The sequence below is a fragment of the Doryrhamphus excisus genome, linkage group LG10 (genome assembly GCF_037039965.1).
Source record: "Doryrhamphus excisus strain RoL-2023G ecotype Guam linkage group LG10, RoL_Dexc_Guam_v1.1, whole genome shotgun sequence".
NCBI lineage: Eukaryota > Metazoa > Chordata > Actinopteri > Syngnathiformes > Syngnathidae > Doryrhamphus > Doryrhamphus excisus.
The window spans coordinates 8,082,527-8,106,779 of NC_136366.1; the positions used below are offsets into that span (position 1 = coordinate 8,082,527).

At 42.2% G+C, this 24,253-nt stretch overlaps 1 protein-coding gene across 4 annotated transcripts; it reads left to right on the forward strand.

Annotated features, from left to right (window-relative positions):
- Positions 1-5,540: 5,540 nt before the first annotated feature.
- fubp3 (far upstream element (FUSE) binding protein 3) lies at positions 5,541-21,300 on the forward strand. 4 transcript variants are annotated; one of them, XM_058064195.2, is made up of 19 exons: positions 5,541-5,709; positions 8,284-8,395; positions 10,870-10,903; positions 10,982-11,031; positions 11,180-11,251; positions 12,255-12,312; positions 13,139-13,301; positions 13,387-13,485; positions 13,566-13,670; positions 13,783-13,885; positions 13,957-14,057; positions 14,135-14,264; positions 17,904-18,064; positions 18,361-18,434; positions 18,513-18,589; positions 18,850-18,906; positions 19,014-19,067; positions 19,157-19,284; positions 20,539-21,300. In XM_058064195.2, the coding sequence occupies exons 1-19, from the start codon at positions 5,617-5,619 to the stop codon at positions 20,545-20,547; spliced, it is 1,680 nt and encodes a 559-aa protein (XP_057920178.1). In that variant the 5' UTR covers positions 5,541-5,616; the 3' UTR covers positions 20,548-21,300. The 4 variants fall into 4 exon arrangements, with proteins under 4 accessions (XP_057920178.1, XP_057920179.1, XP_057920180.1 ...); XM_058064196.2 differs by having other exon boundaries at positions 10,873-10,903; XM_058064197.2 differs by lacking the exon at positions 5,541-5,709 and adding an exon at positions 5,804-5,962.
- Positions 21,301-24,253: the final 2,953 nt, after the last annotated feature.

A 24,253-nucleotide genomic window follows, 5' to 3' on the forward strand; every position in this document is an offset into this window, starting at 1 on the left:
CCCTTCCAGCCTGCTATCGGTCTGTCCATCCATCAATATGTCCATCTGTTTGTCTGTCTGCTGTTTGTCCATCCACCGATCTGTCCACCGATCCATCCACCGATCCATTCACCGATCTGTCGTTCTGTTTGTCCATCCACCGATCCGTCCACCGATCAGTCGTTCTGTTCATTCGTCTGTCGTTAGTCTTTCTGTCCATTCGTTCTTAAATTTGCCCTTCCAGCCTGCTATCGGTCTGTCCATCCATCAATATGTCCATCTGTTTGTCTGTCTGCCCATCCGTCTTTCCATTGGTCCTTTCGCCCATTTAACCGTGTCCCTTTCTAGTTAGCCGTCCATTCGTCTTCCATTTTGTCACTTCACCCATTTGTCCGTCTTTCTGTCCGTCCATCCATTTGTTTGCCATTCTGTCCTATGTCTATCTATCCATTTGTTTGTCTTCTGTTGGCCCATCTATTGTGTTTTCTCTCTATCCGTCCCTCCGTGGATCCGTCTATCCGTCCACATATGTGTCTGCCTGTCCATCATTCATCCTGCTGTCTGTCATCAGTTTGTCCATTTATCTGTCTGTCAATCTATCCACCCAACTATCATGTCCCTATCTGTCCGTCCATTCGTCTATTGGTCTGTCTTTCCATTCATTCAACCATTGCCTATCTCTGTCTGTTTTTGTCTCGCCAGCCATTTGTCCGTCTATCTTTCTGACTGTCTGTCAGATCATAAATGTTGACCTGCTGACTCTGGACCAGGACACGACCAAGACAAGTCTGTCTGTCGGTCCTGCTGCGATAGTGATGGTCCACATACCCAAAGACGTCTCTAAGCTGTGAGGCTGAAAAGTAGCATCTCACGCTAAATCACTGCAGCTCTTCCTCCAGACGTGCCTTTTTATATTTTTGTTTGGATGGACACAGCATCTCATCTGCGTCCCCTAATCTTGTTTTTGGTAGCCTGTTGCGCTGTGACAAAAAACGTCTTTGTCAGCTGGCCGAGCAAAGAGCTCCCAAACGCAACCATTATGGCTATTATTTCCTTGCAGTCGCAAGGGATGGAATGGCCATGTGAGGACGAGGCAAACGGGACAGGTGGAAGCCAGGAGAGAGTGTTGTTGGGGGAAAGGAAGGAGTGGTGGAGAGAGATTATTGCAGCCGAGGGAGGGGGCGGGCGCGGGGGGGGCTCACGGTGTCCCAGTGGAGACAAATAGTGGAAAACATCCGTCATTTTCACTGCGGGATCCCACGTAATTGACTCATTTAAAATACAGATACACAAGTGGATCAAAGCAAAGTGGCTTGGGGATGGGGGGGGGCTAAAGTCAAATAGAAAAGGGCTAAAAACAAGTAGGAGCGTATTTCCTGTAACTGATTACTGTTTATCTCTGCCGGCTGTCAATCATCTTCTTCACAGCAAAGCTCTATTCATATTGTTGTTGCATTTATGTACTTTTCCTCTGCATATATGTGTATATATATATATAATAATATATTATACATTATTACATTAACATTAATCTATTATATATATTATTAATATTATTATATTAATAATATTAATATATTAATATTTATTGTACAACATACATAATTTATTCTAATTTTTATGTTTTTAATTGTAAATTTTTAAACTGCAATATTCTTCAAACAAATTCCATTATTTTCATATGATATATATATATGATATATATATATCATATGAAAATAATGGTATATATCAGGGGTCAGCAACCCACGGCTCCAGAGCCGCACATGGCTCTTCAGCCTCTTTGTTGTGGCTCCTTTTGCAATTCTCAAGTATTTAACACCTGAACTTGTTGGGGCCAGAGTAAACATATTTGTCAACAACTGTTTGTAAACAGATGCGCGGAGGTCGAGTGGTTAGCGCGCAGGCCTCACAGCTAGGAGACATGAGTTCGATCCCACTTTGGCGACTCCAAATTGTGAGTGTGAATGGTGGTTTGTCTATATGTGCCCTGTGATTGGCTGGCCACCAGTCCAGGGTGTACCCCGCCTCTCGCCCAAAGACAGCTGGGATAGGCTCCAGCACCCCCGCGACCCTGATGAAAGAATGAATGAATGTAAACAGAGTTTACATTTAATTTACACAGATATTTATGTTCATTTATCTTCTATATTAACAAGATCTGTTACTGCTATAAGATATTGTTTTTGAATTATGTTTTGCGGCTCCAGTTTATTTTCCTCGAGTCAGCGAACGGGTAAAATGGCTCTTTTGATAGGAAAGGTTGCCGACCCCTGGTATATATGATATATATATATATCATATGAAAATAATGGCATTTGTTTGAAGAATATTGCAGTTTAAAAATTTACAATTGAAAACATTAAAATTAGAATAAATTATGTATGTTGTACAATAAATCTTAATATATTAATATTATTATTATCATAACATTAATAATATATGTATATATAATAGATTAATGTTAATAATGTATACTATATTGATATTATTAATATAATAATATTAATATCCCATCTTATGAAATATACTATGTTTATTACCTATTTTTACAAACACAAAGTAACATATTTGAGTCGCTTCCATTGGCTCCCAGCATAAAGTATTATGGGATACCTCAGAGGTCTCCTTCGATGAAACTTTATCTGCTTGAAGTTAGAAGATGTATGCCCTTTGCCTTTGCAGAACCTTGGTAATTATAAAGCAATTACAGTTCCATGTGGCCCCCTCCTTTAAGGGGAGAGTGTGTACTGGTGTGTGTGTGTGTGTGTGTGTGTGTATGTGTGTGTATGTGTTCCACCTGCCTGACCACAAATACAGTACGTCGCTTGTGTTTTTTCACATTGAGGATTTGCCTACTTTGTATTCTTCCAGAGGCCAAATGTGTGTCTGCACAGTGAAACCTGGCAACAAGAGTCTTTTTCTCAGCAAAACAAGAGGAGGGAGGAGGTGATACTTGATCCACACACATTCTGTTGTAATGCACGGACTGACTGGCAGCTCCCACACCTGCTTTGGCTGCCCTCGCCCACTATGCCGTTTGGCCAGAAGGGGGCTGAATGTTTAAAAATAAACACAAACACTCCACTCTGTTGCTGTTCCTCCAGCACATGGGAGCAATAAGGTAGCGGGATCATACTTCAGTCATGCTAATTTTTTTGGCAGGAGGGTGCCTGGGAAGTGTCTTAGTTGAGCTTCGCTGGTCTGGGACCAGCTGTAGCCTCCTATTCAGTCTGTGGGACTCAATCTCTGGGATATGATGAATTGCCCAGAGGCTGACGTGGATATTGATATGTGAAACATGGAAATCCGAACAGTCTGGGGACCAGGGAAAAAAGCAGTTAGTGCAAAATTTTGAATACTAAACATCGGACATTTTGTATATATTTAGATATCTTTAAATACAGAGATTTTAGAGGAAAATTATTCTTTAATTTCTTTAAATTGTATTTACTGTATTTTCCAGACTATAAGTCACACTTATTTCCTGGTTTGGCTGGTCCTGTGACTTATACTCACTCCATTGCGACTCATTGGTGTTTTTCCCCCCACCGCCAGCTCCTGGAAGGCGTTCTAGGCTTGTGTGCCAGTACTCTGCTACTCCTATCACTTCTGTACCACTGAAAATGTACAATGTCAACATGGACTGAGAAAGGCGGACCCGAAAGCTGTTGTTGTCCATTTTGCTGTTATTTCCAGATGAAATGTCTGCCTTTCATGATTTTATCAAATACATTTCCCCAAGTAAATGTGACGTATAGTCCAGTGCAACTTATATATGGTATGGTTTTTTCTTCTTCATTTTGTGCGACTTTTACTCCAAGGCGACTTATAGTCCGGACAACAGGGTATATTTTTCCAGTTCTGAACATATGCTGGTTTCGGTCTGATAACTTTGATCGATATCTTTGATCAAATGCAGAATTAGTACAGCTTGGATATTAACACGGATGCAATGTCCAACTCCACCAGCTACATATCACACACTGACGTTGGGTGCACAAAGGTAGGTTGGATTGCAAGGTCTACAGTGTGTGTAAAGCACATAGGGGTGATGTGTGGTTCTAGTCATGCATCATGCACTGCCACTTTCATATTATGTGTATTATCATTATTATTAGTATTGTCTTCTATCTGTCATGTCCTTGTGAGACATCCTTTTTTAAATGACAAATTTCGTCACGTTTTAATCTTGCAAGATCTTGTTAATTTTTCAGAATATTGTTATTGTGTGTAATTATTTGAAACATGTGTATTTATAGCCATTGTTATTTTGAGAATATTTCTTATCAATTGTACTGTATTTGTATTAGTATTTTAGAGCATTTCACATAGGATGTGTTTAAATATTTCATTTAAATATTTTAATGATTTTAGTTTTAAGTATTCATCCTCTAAAGGTTGTATTTTTGTGTTTTTGTTATACTACTTTAACGACTAGAGTATGTGTATACGTTTATAGTAGCTGTAAATGTATTTATGGGGGGGGGCGAGAGAAAGAGCCAGGAAGAAAAACTCTATCCACAGCAGACCACACTGAGGTTTGGATGCAATTTATGAAGCTGGGACTATTTTACATAAAGATTTGTCAAAATCTGCAGCAATTTCACTTATATGTCTGCCTGCCGGCATTTGTCCAGATGTGCAAAAACAGATGGTTCAACGTGTCTCGCAAAGTAAAACCACAAAATGCACGTCCTTCATTCTTTTAAGTAATATTTTGAAATGTCAAACTTTTTTTCTAACCGTATGTAACAGACAGCATAGCGGTGGTGAGCGCATCTGCTTCACAGTCCTGAGATAACAGTTCGACTCTCCAGTGTAGAGTTTACATGCTCTTCCTTTGTGTGTGGTTTTTTTGACAAAAGCTTTCCATCCAATTAATCACAATATCTAAAGTAACGAACTAGAATGGTATGGAATCACAGAGTTGGTTTAAAAAGCTACTTGGCAAACATGAATCAATATGTAAAGCTAGCTATACACGACATCTGTATGCTTAAATACTGTATGTTGTGTGGTGTACCCCAGGGGTAAATACTGGGACCATTAAAGATATCTGTAAAGTCACAAAAGACCTGAAGCTAGTATTATTTACAGTTGTGGAACAGATTGAGTAAAAAAATGCAATTTTACATCACTCTTGTACTTCCTACTAACGCTACATTTATTGTTGAGTATTGTTTATACTCACTCACCATCCAACTGTTTCTGTCAACAAACAGAATTTAGAAAATGTGCATATGCAATGTTGACATTTCGAAATGTGCAAATGTTATTGTATCTGTTGTATACATTTATTTTGAACCTATTTATATTTGTTACAAAATATTACAGCTGAGCATTAGCAGCTGAATTGAAGTGTTTCCTTGATTTATTCTACAATTTAACAGGTGTGATTTACTTGTGTATTATTATCTATAATAGATGTTTTTGTTGGCGCATGAATTATTTGCGTTTATTTGTGTTTTAACTATCACCTGAATATAACAAATATATTTAGCATTTTGTGTGTTTTTGAAGCCGTGGTTTTATCATCTCGCGAGATCTCTCTGCTCTCGAAACTTGGGCTTGGCACACGTGCTCTTTTTTTTCCTCCCCCCCATCAAGTGAAGCTCTCAGCTGCCGAGGCGAGTGATGATGATGGCGGAGCTGGTTCAGGGACAGGCCTCGGTGGCTCAGCCCGGAACGAAAGATGACTTCGCAGACACAATACGCCGGGTTCGACAGGTAAACCTGCTCACGTGGGGCGCTTTTGGTAGCACCCAAGACCCACACCCCCTCGCCCCCCCTCCCCAACCACAAACAGTCCTCATGCACCCAGTCAGCTAGCTAGCATGCGAGCTAACAGCGACTAGCCTGGTAAGCATAGCTGAGCCAACAGATTAGTTTCCAGCAGACACCGACTACGTGGTCACTGCGTCGGCCACAGCCATCGACACCAACGGGCGACTGATTTCTAACGCAAGACACAGAGGACTAAGTATGATATTGAAAGTTTTGTGCAACTTTGTCAAGTTACGTCGACGCACGGCAACCTGTTGTCAAGTCTCAGAAGTTGGCGATTAGCCTTAGCGTGCTAGCTCACCAACACTGACAGCCTTGACACGCTGTCAGAAAGTTAGCTACGCTAGTTTTGTTTAGTTAGCTTTCGTAAAAAGCTGCTGTTGGGTCAGTAAACAAACAACACGGCAGCCAATTTGGCAGTCACTACCAGGAACCAACGTAGGGCTTCGTCGTTTTTAACTGAAAGCAGTGCTAATTCGTTGAACTTGTGTCGTACTTTGCTCGTGGTAGTAAACACCACAAAGCTAGCACGGCTAACTAAGCTGGGCGAGCTAGCTTGTTTGGTAGTATCTGTTGGAGTTAGGCCAAGTCATAATGTAGCGTCATCCCCTCCAACTGCGTATGCTGTTGCACAGTTTACGTTTTTATTTGCTGCACATTCAATGTCAATTCAATTATTTCAATGTAAACCAACAAGCATATCAGGTTTCCTTCAAATTCTGCCTTACGTCAGACATTGACCACAATAAACATGGCTGCCAGAGTTAAGCTGACTAACTTGGTTAACTACTTGTTTTTATTAGGTGAATGTGTGTCTAGTGAAAACTGTTAGCCAGCTACTAACTTTCAGTGGTGCTATACAACAAAAACAAGTCATGGCCCAGTGTATAATAATACCTTATTATTAGCAAGTGGCTCTTGCCACTTTTCCACCGCCTTTACCTGAAACTTGTATTACCAACAACTCTTTTACTCTGTGAAAATAATTCTAATCTTTATGGTTTGTATTTCCACAGCACCTTGAAGTTCAGGGTAATTTTGTGGTTGATGATTATGGGAGAAGTGGTATATTGTTACATTGATACCATGTAAACACACAGGTGACAATAGGGCAGGTTCTTAAAGTGAAAGTAGGTAAAATACAAACCAAGTTGGATACAAAACGAGGGGATTTATAAAATGAAATTCCTGGGGATTTTCAAAAAAGAACCCTGGAAAGGTTAGGTTAAAGTGTCCAGGACTGCCAAACAGCAGTCCTCTACAAGAAGGATGAACTCAAGGGGGTCAAGCGAGTCCTTGTGGTCCATTTCAACTGGAAATCACAATGGTATATGATAGTGATTAATTTCAGATAGATTACGGTGATCAGCTGTGAGCATTTTTCCTCTATTTCCTTGCTCAACCGTACATTTAAGCTGGCTTAGCTGTTGGTATCGTTTCTCTGTTTTAGATTTGGTATTCCTCTCCCTGGTTTAGTGATAATGATTCTTGGTTAAATGTTTTCCGCCTCCGGTTAAATGTTTTCCGCCATGGAGGCGATGGTTAGTAATTGAGAGGAGCACCTCCACACATACGACATTACATTGATCACTTGTTGTGGCTTACTGCTCTCAATTTACCAAATTGATATGGTTTCTATTGTTTATATAACCCATTTCTACTTGGCACGTTTCAGCAAATGCAATTTGATGAATGGAACGCAAACATGTCATTATGCGATCCCTTCTCTTCCTGGTTAATAATCATAATCACCACCTCGCACAACCGATGTAAACTTCACAAGGGTGACAAAGTCACCATTGCATGGTTAAGTGACGGCGAGTGGGTCGAAGCTCAAATGCTGTGGAGCAGTGTGGGTGTGCCCTGAATGACTATCCTCGGTTTACAATACCAGTCAAAATATTGGACACTTTCTCAAGCGATCGAATGACATGGTGAACCCAGTCTTTTGACCGTAATGCTATCAAAAATTGCGTCTGTGAAGGTGAGCTCACCCATTTGTGTCTTTATGCATGTGGTGGCAGCCAGGGATAATAAGGTTCGAGGTGCTTCATGAAATGTTCAAACCTGACTATACTAAACACAGACGGGCTCGCTTTTTTCTGTAATAGCTTATGATTTTTTTCGTCCCATGGGAAATGGCAGGAAACGGCTAAGTCATGTCAACATACATTGATGTAGAATTCAAATCCAAGCCAAATTTATATGGTTTTTATTGTTTATATAATCCATTTCTACTAGGCATGTTTCCGCAAATGCAATTTGTTGAATGGAACACAAACATGTCATGATGCGATCCCTTCTCTTCCGGGTTAATAATCATAATCACCACAGATGCCGATATCGGCCTAATATCTATATGAAATCTGAACATAGTCAGATTAGTCATCAGCATGCACTTCCTCTGTCATTGGCATCACAAAAATAAGCTAAAGACGATGCTGAACACACTTGATCCTAAAAGTTGAAGAAAAAAAAAGCCCTCATTGACCGTGTCTCACTGTGATTTGGCTCCAGATGGCCGCCAAGATGGGAGGAGACCAGATGCCCAACATGCACAGCCCCTCTCCCGTCATTGACCCTTCTCTCTACGGCTTTGGAGGCCAGAAACGTGCGCTTGACAATGGAGGCAAGTCTCTTGTATACAGCCTTGTGCCATTCTGCATATATTTGTAAAATCTGCATTAGAAATATGGCGACTCTGGTTGTATCATGCACCAACCAACCTGTAGAGGTCACGTTGCCAACCACGCCACCCTTTTTTTAAGGTAGTGTTGTTGTTTTCATGTTGTCCCTCTTGATTAGCTGCAATGTCCTGCTACTTACAAGTCCCCTATTATGCAAAATTGACATTTTTTAACTGTTATATAGTAATATGTGTCCACATGAGGAATAATGTATTATCGCCCTCTAATTTTGAGAGATGTCATGAAGGAAAAACCTTCTTCCTCTGGACATGATACAGCCCCTACTTAGATGTGGCCCCCCGTGGAATCGGCCAATAAAAGTAAATTTACTGTTAAATGTGGAATCTTGTGGAAATTGACCGTGTGAATGTAATGCTGTAATTGGGAGGCGGACCGCTCGTTCATAGTAGCATGTCCTCAAAATACTAATCAGCCCCCTCCTGAACTAAACATGTGGAGGCGGCAACTGGAAACATCGCCGAAAAAACTTTGAAACTTTTGTCACCGAGCGTGAGCTGACTTACAGCAATAGCCAGCGTAAGGTGGCTGGATTAGCTTAGTTTAGCAGCGCATGCTAGTGCAGCTGTGTTTGTGTGTGCCACTCGGGCCGTATGACTTTAGTGACCTAGCATTTTAGGATGTCCGCTGACTTGTGCACGTTGTGTGTGAGAAATAAGGACGACAGCCACAGCTGCAAGAGGCACTCGGCTAGGTGGCTCGCCTAGCAACAGTCACAAATTTTCTACTCGTACCACAGTTCCGGCCTTCAAAATAGGAGCGTTGCACATCCTGTCTAATAGTGGTAATAAAATAAGGGCATCTTAAAAACATCTTACCTTAATAAACCCATTACAATGCATCTGCAAATGCATATTCTCTTATCCAAACATTTAGTTTAGGATCTTGTAGTTATGAGAAGTCTTCACAAGGTATACTAAAAGGCTTTATTTTTGCAACAAACTTACATGATTCTGAGACCTGTTGTTGAAAATTTGTGTCACAGTGTTGTGTTGATGATGCCCACTTACATGCAAGTTGAGTGAAATAAGGATGAGAGGGTGTGGTTATTCTTGCACCCAGCTCCTGTCAATTATCTTCAGAAATGCACTTCCAGCCTTCAGAATAAGGGCTGTTCGCCACAGCCCGTCTAATTGTGTAATTAAAAATAGGGGTCTCATAAAAAAATATCTTGCATCAATAACACAATTGGCTTTGTATCGTGACATTAGTTTGTTGCAATGTGTGCAGAGGCTGACTTCCCATTTACAAGTTAACAAAGGTACACCCGTTTATGAAATACTGGCCAAAGTTGTCCAATGATGTATTGCATCAATAAGTGTAAGGATTCTTGCATTTACTTAACATATTTGCAGTTGAAAAAGCACTATTTGGTGATAAAGTACAAACAGTAAACTGAATTCTAATACATTTAAAATGGAAATACAGGCATGCATTTTGTAAGGCCGCAGCTTAAATCTCCACTTTCACGTGTTTTTGACCACCTTTTGGCATACTATCTAGGCTTGTGGAGGTCCATGGCAACGCCGGATGTATACTTCATGTTCCTCACTTCAAATGTGTACTGTGTGGGGAAATTGGTATGCATCTGTACCAAACTGAAAGCTCCGAATACTTGTTGCATCCCTACTTTTTACATCTCGTGTTGCGAGATGTTTACTCACATCGGGCAAATGTTGTTCTTGTCACTTCATGCAGTCCATGAAGTGGAAACACGATAGCCATTTAATCTTGTCAGTGTTTTTTTTTTTTTTGTTTTTTTGTGAAAAGTGCAGCCCTCAATGCACAAATTAATTACACACAATTTAGCCTTAGCTTTCTTTTTTGACACTTGGTTTCCTTGATTCAAGGTTGTATCACTCCACATAGAGTTACACTGTGCTACAGTCTCAGCATTCAGTTATCAAATGTAGCAGTTGCAAAAATTTTACCTCCTTGTGACTTATTTTTTAGATATTCATAGCAGCCCCCCTACGTCCAGCCTCACTTCGGTGCATTACCAGAGGAAGTGAAGTCAGTGCAAACCACCAGAAAATCGATTGAACTCACCGCAATGTGGGTGTTTACATCCATGACGGCACATCCTCCAGTGACCCCTGCAGGACCCTTGCTCTGTGCTACCTGTCAAAATTCAATTGTGCACCAGCACCCACAGACCCACCTCCCACCCGAGTCATTTTTCTGACTGAAGTACTCTCTGGTGCACCCACCATCCTGCCGGTGTGCAGAAAATTCACAAAATCAGGGCGATTGGGAGCCCTGAACACGACAGGCACGATACTGTGGATTGGCAAATACTTTTTATTACCCATCTCCTGAAACAGTTCTTCCTCAGTTATGTCCCATTTTATCACTTTCTTACATGCTAACTTGTGTTCTGTCTTCTGTATTGTCTTAGTAGGGAACCACCTTGGCGCAATGGTACATCAAAGGTGAGCATCATTTCTGATTCTGCTCATTTTTGTATTTTCCCCAACCCGCTCAGACACTATGTATTGATTGTCTCACAGGGCTCTTACGACAGAAGACTTCAAAGTGCCTGATAAGATGGTGGGATTCAGTAAGTAGGTTTTGAGTTCATTACAGTCGCTGCTAATGTTCCACATGTAATCACCAGTATTGACATTCTACTCAGCTGTTGGGTCACCGCATAGGTCCCAGTCTAAATGATATATTTTTTAAAACTCCTCCTCCTCCTCCTCCCACAGTCATTGGAAAAGGAGGCGAGCAGATTTCAAGAATCCAGCTCGAATCTGGTTGTAAGATCCAGATAGCATCTGGTGAGTTCAAGTAGCATTCACACATGCATCCAATCTCTCCTTCAATTTGGATTTTAAAATTATTCTTTTCAACTGTCACAGAACTTAAGCGCTCATGACGAAAAACGCATGTTAATCTTGCTATTTTCACTGTGAAAAATAATTTTGAAAGGCATACTTCTTGTGTTCAGCCTCGTTTAAACCTGCTCGTCCTTATCCCCCAAATGGCATGCCAATTAGTAAATTGGTGGTAAACTGTGTGGGGCAAAGAAAATTTTGAAATGTTCAAAAACTGTGGTACGCATAATTCCCGTGAACCATTTGTGGATTAATTGTGAACACACGGCAACCTATGCTCAAACAGTGCAGGCAGTGCGTATCACAGCGTGCCTCTGCTTGTCTCATTCACATGAATGGATGAACTTTTTCACCACCTCTTGCAGCAAGTCTGAATTCTCAAATCATTTCTCTAGCCTCTTGGATCTTCCTTATGAATTCCGGTTAAGTGGGCATAATGGCCAAAGCAACGTCTTCTAGTCAGCAGTTCCCTCATTGTAAATGCCACTTTTGTTTTCTTGTTTATTGCCTCCTTCTTGCTCTTAGCACATTCTCTATCTGCAACGGTGAGAAAATATAGATTTGGCTTCCTTTTTGCATGAGCTGCTTCTCCGGAGTTGAACATCTTGCAGGGCCATTGCAAATAGAGGAACTAATGCAGCTAAGGATGATGCCTGGTGTTGCCTAGCGTCATGGGGGACCAAGTAATTCCACAACTGCTTCACGGCTACGTGACGTGGTGATGACAATGCATACCCATGCAGCTGCAATGTGCGTTGCGTGTATTATTGTCGTGCACTAGACGTAAGCTGATTGTAAGTCACAAGTAATGTGGTCTGCATATCACAAGGCTTCTTAGCAAAAAAAAAAAAAAAAAAAGAAAGCTTAATCTTTCACAGCATGACAATGTAAAGAAGCAATGAAAAGTTCAAAAGTGTTCATATGTGATTTTTTTTTTCCCTTTTAGACAGTGGAGGCATGTTGGACAGGCCCTGCACTCTGACCGGGAGCCCTGAGAACATTGAGTGAGTCCTCGCCACTTTGACTGATTTACTTAAAAAAAAAAAAAAAAAAACTGGGCTGTGCGTTGTGTGAACGTGTGTCCATTGTTGAGCGGTGGAGGGCACGAACCCACGTCTCCTTCCATGTTCCCCTCTTTCAGTCCTTAACACCCCTTTCTCTCTTTGGACAAAGACAAATCTGACTAAGCAAAAAACTATTTTTGGTGACTTATGCTAACACAAGACAATAACTACTAAAAACAAATGCATGTTGACAAATCTATGAAGAATTTCATTGACAAATAAAAAGATGAAAATGTTGACAAGTGTAATCCAATCATATCTAATTGCGTTTTTGTATACCTGGGGGACATGTTAGGAATATATCCAATCACAGCCATTTTTACTGCATATGGGAGAAGGGGTGGTGGATACGGAGGACATTCAGTCAGAACTACTGTCTTTGTGAGGCTTTCAACTGCAAATGCTGTTAACGTGCGCTGCAATATGTCTCCGCTTGAGAAAAGGAGAGTTGACATGTAGACACATTTCACGTTGGACCGTGTAGAGAACAAGACACGGTAAACCACATGGCGCAATTAAAAAAAAGTTAAAGTAACGAGAAGCGACATCTTCATGGGAGTCATCCTGAAAAGTGAAGCAAAGTGACCATTTCTCTCGGGATCTTAGCATTTTCATATCTTTACTACTGGTTTTATGGTTGGGAAAGAATAGTTGCATTTTAGATGCTCAGTCGATTTATTACATCATACAGTAGTTGACTGAAGCACAATTTTTAAAAGTCCTGTCAAAATTAACACTGGCTACCGCTATCCCCCCACCCTCACAGGCAGGCTAAGAGACTGTTGAGTGAGATTGTGGAGCAGTGTCGGTACGGGCCGGGCTTCCACTGCGAGATGGATGGCAATGGTGCCATTCAACAGATCCTCATACCTGCCAATAAAGTGGGCTTGGTGATCGGCAAAGGAGGAGAAACCATCAAGCAGCTACAGGTAAAGTGGTTTCCACACTAACAAAAGAAATTGAGTGAAAATGTCGCTTTTATTACCCTGTCTTAACGTGTTGCTTGCTGTGTAGGAGAGAACAGGAGTGCAGATGATCATGATTCAGGATGACCCCATGCCCACCGGTGCAGACAAGCCCCTAAGAATAACTGGGGACCCCCACAAAGTGCAGGTCCCGCCCCGTTTCTGCTCTAGTATTTCATTGTAGGTTTTTTTTTTTGTTTTGGCTTCACTGTTTGTTTGTTTTAACAGCAAGCCCGTGAACTTGTGGTGAGGCTAATCCGGGATAAGGACCAGGGAGATTTTAGGGCCGGCAGGGTTGACTTTGGATCCAAAATGGGTGGAAGCAGTCTGGATGTAAGTGCCTGCTTATCTGCATTTCACACTTCAAGTCTTATTGTTTGTGACTCTTGAACTCAACGTTTGATGTATAATTACAATTTTCCTCACTTAATGACCTAATGGACAGGTGGTGGTACCCAGATTTGCGGTTGGCATCATCATTGGCAGGAATGGAGAGATGATCAAGAAGATTCAGAATGATGCCGGGGTCAGGATCCAGTTCAAACAAGGTAAAAATATTAGTGTTTCAGTCTGTAATGTGGTAATCCATTAATTTCCCTACTTTTTATTGGACCTCCAGATGATGGAGTAAGCCCAGACCGTGTTGCCCAGGTCATGGGACAGCCTGACCACTGCCACCATGCTGTGCACCTCATCAATGAACTGGTTCAAACTGCTCAGGCATGTGCGACACCACCAAAGATTTTTTGACACATTTTTTCTATCTCTCTTTTAAGTCACGGCTTCTTCCTCTTCAGGAGCGAGATGGCTTTGGTGGGGTGATGGGGCGCAGAAGCCGAGGTGACTGTAACATGGGCGGTCCCGGAGGACTGCAGGAAGTGACGTATGCCGTCCCTGCTGACAAGTGTGGCCTGGTGATTGGTAAAGGTAAAAAAAAAAAATATATATATATATATATATATATATATATATAAAACATCTAAAAAGAATCTTCTGGAAAGTGTGAGCACAGTTCATCAATGCAGTTAGTAGAACTCAACAGATTGCAGCACCCCCCCCACCGCCACCTACCTTTTGAATAAATGAGTACCGTTTGCCATTCTTCCCTTGAGTAAAACCGATGAGGGGTGAGTGACCACCCTCTTTTCTCTCTGCCGGCCTCATGTATATAGCACAAGTGGCATTCATTGGCTTCACTAAGGGCTTAATGATGGGGATAATGCGTGTAATGTGACATTAATTGTTGAAGGTGCATAATAACAGCCCTCAATCATGTGGAAGGCTGCCTGGCATCTAATGAGCCTCTTTAAGCCCAATAGAGTGCAGCGAGGGAATGAATAGAAGGAATTAGCTTATTGGCTATTCATGCCCACTCTATTGCCAGCTATTTAAAAGTCATTGACCATTGCATTGGAAGGAGTTGTGTGTGTGTGTGTGTGTGTGTGTGTGTGTGTGTGTGTGTGTGCGCGCGCGCGCGCGCGCGCGTGCGGGTGTGCACACACATGTCTGCTTGGTGTGAGTGTGTGCGCGCGTGTGTGCATGCAGGCGATGGTGGGAGGGGTCGAAGGGGGCCTCTTTACCTAAGATAAAAACATGGCAATAGAAATGTCAAGTGGCTTTTGTGCATGTAGCGGGGCAAGGGAAACAAATAAACCTGGGCGTTGCGTCCCCCCTCTCCGCGCATTAGCATATGAAGTGGGTCAATATGGTCGAGGTTGCGGTGGGTCTGGGTGCTGTCAGCCGACCCTTAAAAGGTGCAGTGATTAATATCTTTACGATGCCATATGTAGCCCGTTGCCCCCTGCTTTTGACCCCCTGCACACACACCGGCTCATGCACACACAGTGTCGCTCAACGCCTCTTGATGGATCAAGCCACCCACCAGTCCACTCCCACATTAAAACGGGGTTAAATTCATTGCACCAGCTTTGACGGGACCGTTTTGGACCAAACTGCACATTAACTTGTGTTTTCCCCTCCACGCATAAGTTGGATCTGTTACAGTAACTGAAAAGCTACCAAGTGAGCGTTAACACTGGAAAATGTTTACTTCAGACGATAATAAAAGCTGAACGTGTATTAATTGCCCGCCATAACAAACACTGAAGTGATAGCCATAAAATGTCACTCTCACAGCTCCATAGTCCACCTAGTCATCCATATAATGGCTACTAATACAGATTAGGAAACGCCATGTCAAGATAGTATCCGTACATTTAAATAAAAATGTAGCTTGTCTCACCTAGTCAATTAGGTGACAGTCCCTGTTGTTTAAGTTAAATATTTGCAAATATAAATGCTCTTTTATTACAGACTGCATTTTTTACATAGTCTAAGGAAAAACATAAGTTATTTTGTGAGCAAGATTTATTTTTGCACAAAACGATGGCTTGTAAATTGGTCTGAAACAAGACTAAAGTATTCCTGTAACAGCAATATGCAAGTATAAACATTGTTGTGCTTATGATTTTTCATTCACTCAAATATACAACCATGTTGTCTGTGAGAGGCTTCACAGTGGAAGGTACAGTTTAGAAGCACCTCCAAAAAGATGTTTCTTGCTCACGCAAGGGTGTTCTCTGCGTCGTCCCAACCCCCCCGTCAGCACCAGCCACTAACCAGACCTTCTGAATACCGTCACCAGTTTCACTTTTGTCCCCCTCCTTTTCTCCATCTCACTAAACCAGTCTCATTAATAAGACCTGTATTATCTGTCCTGACTTGAGGCCAGTCCATGAAATGAATAGTCAGTCTCTTCATTGCTCTCTGCCGTCTGACTGGAAGAGCTCATAATGGCTTCATTAAGGCAGAAGTTTCATTTGCTTGACAATGCCTTAATGGCCCATGTGCAGTCTGTTGCCAGCACGGAGAAGGCTTCGGGAGGAGGAGAGTTTTTGATGAGCGTTTTCATTCAGGGGTCAGCCCGGGTCATCAGAGTGTCAGCCACAAGTGAACAAATGTGTAATTGATGTCGGGACAGCCCCGGTGTCCCCCCGGGAAGCACCCTCAGCCTTTTTCCTTGAGATCTCCGAAAAAGAAAGTGGGGTGGTGGCAGTTGTTTGCCCCCCCACCACCACAACTTCATTCACTCCTTGCTCTCATCACAGAGGACAACACAGAGTCAAGAATGAAAAGGCTAAAAAGAGACAAACGATATCCCAGGAGGAGGATACGCTTCAATTTTGGCCCCTTTCTTCTGCCAGCTATGTTTCATTTCTCCCTGCTGGTGTAATTGCTCTCCCCACACGTCGGGAAGCTGGCATCTCATGCCGAGGAGGGGGGTGTGCAGAAGATGTCCCCCTTTTGTTTCCTCGATTTGCACGGATGTTACCATTAGAATAGTAGCAAAGCGGCGAGACACATGCCGGTTGGCGTAAGGTAGCATGGCGGCATAACGTTCTGTCGTGTGACCCGACACGATGCCAAAGACGAGATGCCTTCGATTGTCTGTACGCTGTTTTCACGCGAGAGGTAATCATGACAGATGGGGGCCTCTTTCTATGCTCAACTTTGCTTCAAGCGACTTTGTAAAGAAACGGCAGCTTTTGAGTAATTCTGCAAAACACACTGTTCGGATTATGCAGCAGAATTATGGAAATTACCCTAGTCTCCTGACATCATCTGGATTTTTGGGTATAAAAATGTATTTAAAAAAAAAAATTGGATATAAAATATTTCACTTCAAATTATGAAAAGCAATAAATATTGTCTTCTGTTAAGATACAAAATGTGTAATAAAAAAAGTTAGATACAAATGAAACTATTCTTTTTGTAACTCGGTAAGCCATCACAAAACCGCCACTAATATAAACACAGACATTGTCACTGTGGGTCTTGCCTCCTGTCCCCCACGATAACATCCCCCATGTTATTGTAGCTCAATGGCCGAGTGTGGGATGTCGCCATCAAGCCAAGTTCCCCAGAGTACATAAACACAGCATTCTCTCACAGTCCATCGGCTTGATCTTAAAAGGCGGACATCGTCATTTGGTTTTCTGGGGAAAGAACATTTGCCATGATGATCTATGGAAAACAGGGTTAGCAGTTAGCCGAGGCCGGATTCCTGTGATTCCTCTCACACTGCCTGGGGCGCTTTCATCTGCGGTTGCAGCGCAGTAGCGGGGGTCGAGGCTGAGGTGGCCGCCGGACGATGCCTAGCTTCTGTAGTTCCCAAAGTCCATAAAGAGCCACTGTCAGTGCCATTGAACGTAAAACATGGAACCACATCCACACCCTTCTGATTTAAAATCTCAAGATTTTCATATGATCTCTTCAGATTGCAGCAGCCAACTGTTCTTGAGAAATAAGTGCCAACGTGTCACCAGCCATTCACTTTCCACAACTCTGCAGCCGATAACGATGTTGACTGTGAAAAACTGAATTTGCAGTTCAAAATTGTTCCACACCTCTATTTAACGTGACACATTGACAGCCAGTTGGTTTCTTTTCGCCGACACTGCATCACGGCAACCGGGTGCTTAGCAACATAACCAACAGTTGATTATTCCTGCCGGTCCAGAATTATTTTGAGAGATGTTCATACGGAGGTGCTTGATGCATTTGCAGGCGGCGAGACCATCAAGAACATCAAAGAGCAGTCTCGCGCTCACGTAGAGCTGCAGAGAAATCCGCCGCCCAACACTGACCCCAACGTGCGCATCTTCTCCATCCGAGGCACCCCGCAGCAGTTGGAAAAGGCTCGCCAGCTGATCGATGAGAGAATTGGGGTAGGTGGTCCGGCACCTCCCTTGCCTTATTGTCTTGGCTTATATTCATGAGCACACATGTCGCTGCCAGCGAGAGTGAGGTTGTGTGTGTGTGTGGTTGGGGGGGTTGCACTGGTGGCAGTGGCCCCCGGTGGTCACTGGGATGACACCAGAGGTTACACACCAAGAATCCATCAAATGGACTTAATGGAGTGCATCAGTGCCCGGCCGTGCCCTCTGACCTTGTCTGTTGGCTTCCTTTTAAACACAAGTGTGGTCTCTCTCCCTCACTGGCCTCTTCCCTCTGTCCGCTGCAGGCTCCAGGGATGGGAGGAAACGGCAGCTTTGGCATGAATCCCTACAACCAAGGAGCAGCCACTCCTCCTCAGCAGTAATATTTTCAGTTTTACATTTGCTTGTAGCTCAAAAACACATGAGCGTGTTCTGAACAGTCATTGCCTTCTCCCAGTGGACCTCAGACGTTCATGACTGGCGGATGGGGCACAACCTTCCAGATCTGGCAGCCTCCAGGCCAGCAGGACCACAGTGAGTTAGACCACCAGGCTCACAAGTCATGTGACCTGACAGAAGTCACATGATCTAATGAATGCTGTCAGAGCTCGAAATGACAGAGTGGAATGGAAAAGTGTTTTTATGACAGTGTGGAATCAGACAGGATGGTTTTGAGCCATGATGATGCTAACCACCTCTTTCCTGTCCAGACACACTTTCAATTACCCTCCATGGAAATGATTAGGAAAGAGAATTGCAGATGAGAAGCTGACACTGTGCGCGTCTGCTTTCAGGTCACAATGGATCCCAGACGGGCCAGATGGACTGGGAGCAGTATTACAAAAAGCTAGGCAAGCCCACTAAACCGCTGCACACCTCCTTTTCTGACATACGCAACAATTCACATGTTACAGTCAGTTTGTGCACATGGAATAAAAATGGCTGTTGTCTGCTGCAGGTCAGCAGGGTCAGCAGGCCCAGAGCGCCGCTCCGGAATACAACAAAGCTTGGGGTGAGCACACATTGATGACATACGACACCCCATTCCTCTCATCTGTAGTTTGTCCTCATGGTTGTTCTCTCACCCACCTCACTCATCAGGTCAAACATCTGCTCCTGGAAACCAGCAGACCTCCAATCCTGACTTCAGCACCTGGGTGGACTTCTACAGGCAGCCCATGGCCTACTTCAACCAGGGCGCTCAGCAGACTCAAGCCCCGGGCCTTCAGGTAAGACGTGCACTCGTTTTAAAAGACTAGCTGGCTATAAAAAAAATCTAAAATTACTTCATGGTTGACATCCTTTCTCCAACACCACCGCTTGACATAAGCTCACGGGACTATTCTTTAGGTACACCTGCAGAATTACCTTTACATGCATCTTAAAAACTAAAGCTGCCCCACTGTAGATCCCTGTGCTGAAGCCAACCTTGATAAAAGGTTGTGGATATACTGTAAATTAGGGGTCCCGAACCGCCGGGCTGGGAACCGGTACCGGTCCGTGGCGCTTTTGCTACCGGGCCGCACAGAAATAATTTAACTCACTGTCTCCCATCACACCTATTGGACCATCTCTTCTCAACGAAGCACGCTCAGGCCTTCCACTGATTCAGTGGGTGAGTTATATTTTCCCTGCGCTTAACATTTGTTTTTAGAACCGTCTTGTTATTTTATAGTTGCTGTATTTTTCTGCCACACATTGCCGGTCCAAATCACACCGGTCCGTGGTGCAAAAAAAGGTTGGGGACCCCTGCTGTGAATGCTCAAATTATTGCCTGTATTCGGTTGACCCACGAGTCTTTCTACAGATAACCAACCAAATAAACCCTGCAGCTGTGGCTTGTTGGTCACCTCACCTCATCTCCCATCCACGTGAAAATGTTGGTGGAGCTACACTCTTGGGGTGTGAAACATGCGCATGAGTACCGTTTATGCTGGCTGAACAGTTTGCTCCTTACCATTGCAACATTGGTTGTGTTGCTGCTGTGATGCACTATACTTGTGTGGTCAGAGAGGGCCTTTCCACTTTGCCGTGCACTCAAACGTTTTAAAAGTGAAAATTTTATAAAATGAGTTTTCACGGGCGGGAAGTAACAACCTCTCCGCCCCCTCCTGGGTGAAGTAAATAAATGCTCCCGGCTGCGAGTTTCAGCATTTACAATACATTACGTCAAGGGACGTTCCATTAGCTACACCTGCACAATCAATACAGGAGCTGAGACAAATGTGGAGGTGTTATTGTGGTGGAATGGAGCTACATGGAGAGGATGACGTCTGGCCAATTTCCCCCCATGTTGACACCCTCAGTCTTGGATAAGTTAAAGCCAATCTAACAGCAATTACTGTTTTTGGTTTTCAAACGTCTTAAATTAGCAGCATGTCCGTATGAATAAAAGGTGTCTCATAATCAATTTGGACCTCTCAGCGCTTGGACGAGTGTGGCGGGACTAAGTTAGCAGTGTGTGTGTGTGTGTCGTCCTGCAGGATCACTAAAGAAGGTCGCATCACTGAGGACGGAGACGACCCTTTCGTTTGTTTTTCTTTCTTTTTTTTTCTTTTTTTTTTTTTTTAAACAGAGGGTTCTAGACTCGCATCGCCTTGAAGACTTTTCTTAGTGGGAAACACTAGCTGTAGAATGACATGATAAATATATTTCTAAAAATCAGCAAACCTTTATTTGTTACTAAATGCTTATGTACACTGTTGTTTTTGAATAGAGCGTATCTGGGATCTCTTTTTGGACTTGAGCAAGTTTTTCCTTTTTGTTCTCGTTTTCCCGTCGTGACTCGGATTGTACCGCCAAAATGACCTCCCCGCCCCCTTTTCCCCTGAGACTTGCGTGTGTAACATTTCAAAAAGGCAATATATGATCTATTTTTTGTAGTTCTGTTTCCGATGGCAACATGTTGATTCCGCTTAGCAGTCTTGAATAAGTGTTTTTGTTTTTTGTTTTTTTTTTGTCACGTCATAAGATGTTTAAAGAGCGTGTTGAGCTGATTCTGTTTGTCATTATTTTTACATAATTCAGTGAAATGAAACTGTGATGTTTTGTTACAGGAAATGTGTTTTGGGTTTTTTTTTCTTGTTACATGGTTTAAAGAGTTTAAAAAAAAAAGAGGCTATACGTCAGCCTGCGGTGGCAATATAGTTCTAATTTAATTCCTCTTGTGCATTGTATGCTGTTTTTCATTGTCATTTTATTGTGCTCTGGTTTAAACACACACGATTTATTAAAAAAAAAGAAAATAAAGGTGCAATATCTTCTTTCACTTTTTGAAACAAAGATGGGTTCGCTAATATTTTTGACCGACTTTTAACTTGTAGTTTTAAGATGTGTTCTTTTGTTTTCACCAATGGAAATGTCGAGGATAATTTATTACATTGATCTGATATCTAAGACGTAGAGGGATGTTGCAAATAGCTTTGTTGCCTTTGCTACCTTGTAAAACTGTACATATGCTCATGTATTTGACTGTTAATTTAAAGATATATATGTTTCATATATATAGATATATAGAAATTATTTTTCCTGCTTTACCAGTATTGTAGGAAAAAGTCCCTCTTTTTTTTTTTTTTTTTTTTTTCTTATGCTGAAAATGTTCAGATTGTGAATGTCATTGAAATTGGATGTTGCATCTTGTTATGAAGAAGAAAACGTGCTATGGAATGATTTTGTGTATGTTCTGTATCCGTGACTTATTCAAGACTGCTAAGCCGTTTTGTTTTTTGTTTTGTTTTATGTTAAGTATTATGATCAAAACTGTCTCCTTCGGTACCTCCCCGCTTCTCAGTCCAATGCTAATAACTTTTTAATTATTTTTTTATTTCTTTGTGTGATCTAATATAAATATAAATGATGCGTCATTACGGAGAATCGATTCTTGTATTAACGTCATTTCTTAATTAAAAGGGATATAATTTCAGAAATGTCGAATTATGGTGGGTTTACTTTTCCTTTTTGGTGTACAGTTAACCATGTATTAAAACAAACATCCAGACTACCTTTGTGTACTGTTATATAAGCTGTTTTTGGTTCCTGACAGTTCTAGAGTGTAAATACAAACTGATATGGAGAATTATACACCGACTGTATGTTTTATTAGCAGAAAATCTATTTTCTATATAGCCTGTTGACAGTTCTCAAAGTCCAAATAAATTTTCCGCAAGCCTCTCTTGTGATTGACCTCCATTTAGGTCCCGTGGTGGATGTGTGTGTAGAAATTCAGGCCGACATAATTCATGCGTATGGTTTCAAAATGGTGACAATAATGGTAATAATAATCGTAGCAGCATGTCGCCCTCGGGCTGCGTTTCTGGTGACATGTTCCTCCTCTCCACCCCCTCCCTGCGCTCTGTCAGTGCACATGTTTGCGCTCGGCAGGGGGGCTCCTGCCACACTGGCCCCTGAGCAGCCCCATACCGGCCCCCGCATTGATACACTGCAGCTGTTTCCAAATCCAGCCCTTGATTTTGATCCTCTTCCTCTTTTAGTGCGCCGTCCCCGTGGACACTAATGACCCGGTGGTCCCATTGTTGCAGGCTAATAACGCGCTTGTTCCAGGCTCATTCCCAGACCGGCCTTTTATTGTGGTTGGCATTCATTATCATTAATTCTCTGTTTGCTTATCTGCAACATCATCTGATGGCTGCTTAGTATCCTGGAGCGTGGGGTGTGGTGGGGGGGACAATATATTCATTACTATTCAAATGGTAAAACTAAGTATACTGGAAAAAAAACGTCATGGTAATATAACAAGCTTAAAATAAGGTTGTTGTTTTTTTTAAAGTTTAAATTTTTTTTCTCTTGAACCAAAAAAATTGGATACATTTTTTCTGGAAAGCCGTATTGTCGCAATGCGTTTTTTTTTCTCTGAAGAAAAATCATTACGCTGCAAAGAAATGTGGACTATAGTCAGTTTTTAGTCATTTGTATTCCAAAGAAAAATCTGGATTGTCGTTTTTCTGGAAAACAGATTTACAGTTGTCCCCCATTTATAGCAGTCATTTGGTTGCAGATGCAACTTAGCTAAACTTAAGCAGCCAAAAATTTACCACTTCCACACAAATTGGGAGGAATTTTTTTTTCCCCCACGATCAAATTGGACATGCCCTGAATGACTTTATACAGTGTTTGTAAGGTAATGTCTCATCAATGTTTTGACATTACTGCCCCCTAGTGACCAGGATACTACATACCACTTGGAATTCAATGTTTCACTAATAGACCAGTCTACCACGAAACTGTGATCATTATTTTTTGGAAAAACGCAATATTCTGTCAATATTAACTATGAAATTGTTGGGGTGTGAAAATTTGTTTTCTCCAAAAAAAAGTGATTTGTGGACAAAATAAGTCACAGGAGCTGATCTATTCTGACAATTGTTGCTACTTATGGAAAGAAAAATCAAGACTAATATGTGAGTAGTCAGTACTACCACAGTACTACAAGATATATTTTCAGCAAAAAGTTAGTTTTCCTACCAGAAAGACATTCCAACAATAGTTCGTCAGTAATTAAAGAAAACTTATGAGTGGGAAGAACCCCCCCCCCCCCAAAAAAAGAACTTTAAATCATATTGAATGAGAAGTAGCAATATCATGAGTGGTAATTTTTCTGTTGGTAAATGGTGCAGTGGGAGGACAAATATTGTATGAATAATCCATATCAGTGAATATCACTACACACAGATGACAGTAAAAATAATCTTATGAAATTGATGCATCTATAAGTCTCAAAAGACCCCTGTAATCATGAAATATTGTCCAATAGTCACAGTACGAGCTTTTCCTTAAATTTGCCTGTATCTGTAACTGGACAGCTGTCGTTTGTCATGTCGCTGGCTTGACTGGTGGGAAGACGCCATCACTCCCATCATGAAGCCTTATTGACTCGTCTCAAGCTGGCAATCCGTCAGTGTGCTTTCACTGTCTGATCACCGAGCATGGATGATTTAATCACCTTTTCATGTTTCTGTGCATGTGCAGCCACCCGTCGAGGCGGGCAGGTGTCATGTGACAAAAAAGAATGGGAGGGGGGTGCACCTCTGCGTTCACCTTTTGCGTCAGATTAGCTGCTCTTCGGCATCCCGCATGCCGTGGTACTCTCGACGGCAGCTTAATCTCATTTTAATGACCACTCGCTTGTCCAGCGTGTGTGTGTATGCGGCCCGTGTCGTGGCGTCCTACCTTTTTGTGTGT

Coding starts and splice junctions, on each gene's coding strand:
- fubp3 (XM_058064195.2), top strand. CDS start 5,617: ATGATGATGGCGGAGCTGGTTCAGGGACAGGCCTCGGTGGCTCAGCCC. Junction 13,302..13,386: donor AAACCATCAAGCAGCTACAG/GTAAAGTGGTTT, acceptor CTTGCTGTGTAG/GAGAGAACAGGAGTGCAGAT. Junction 14,265..17,903: donor TGGCCTGGTGATTGGTAAAG/GTAAAAAAAAAA, acceptor ATGCATTTGCAG/GCGGCGAGACCATCAAGAAC.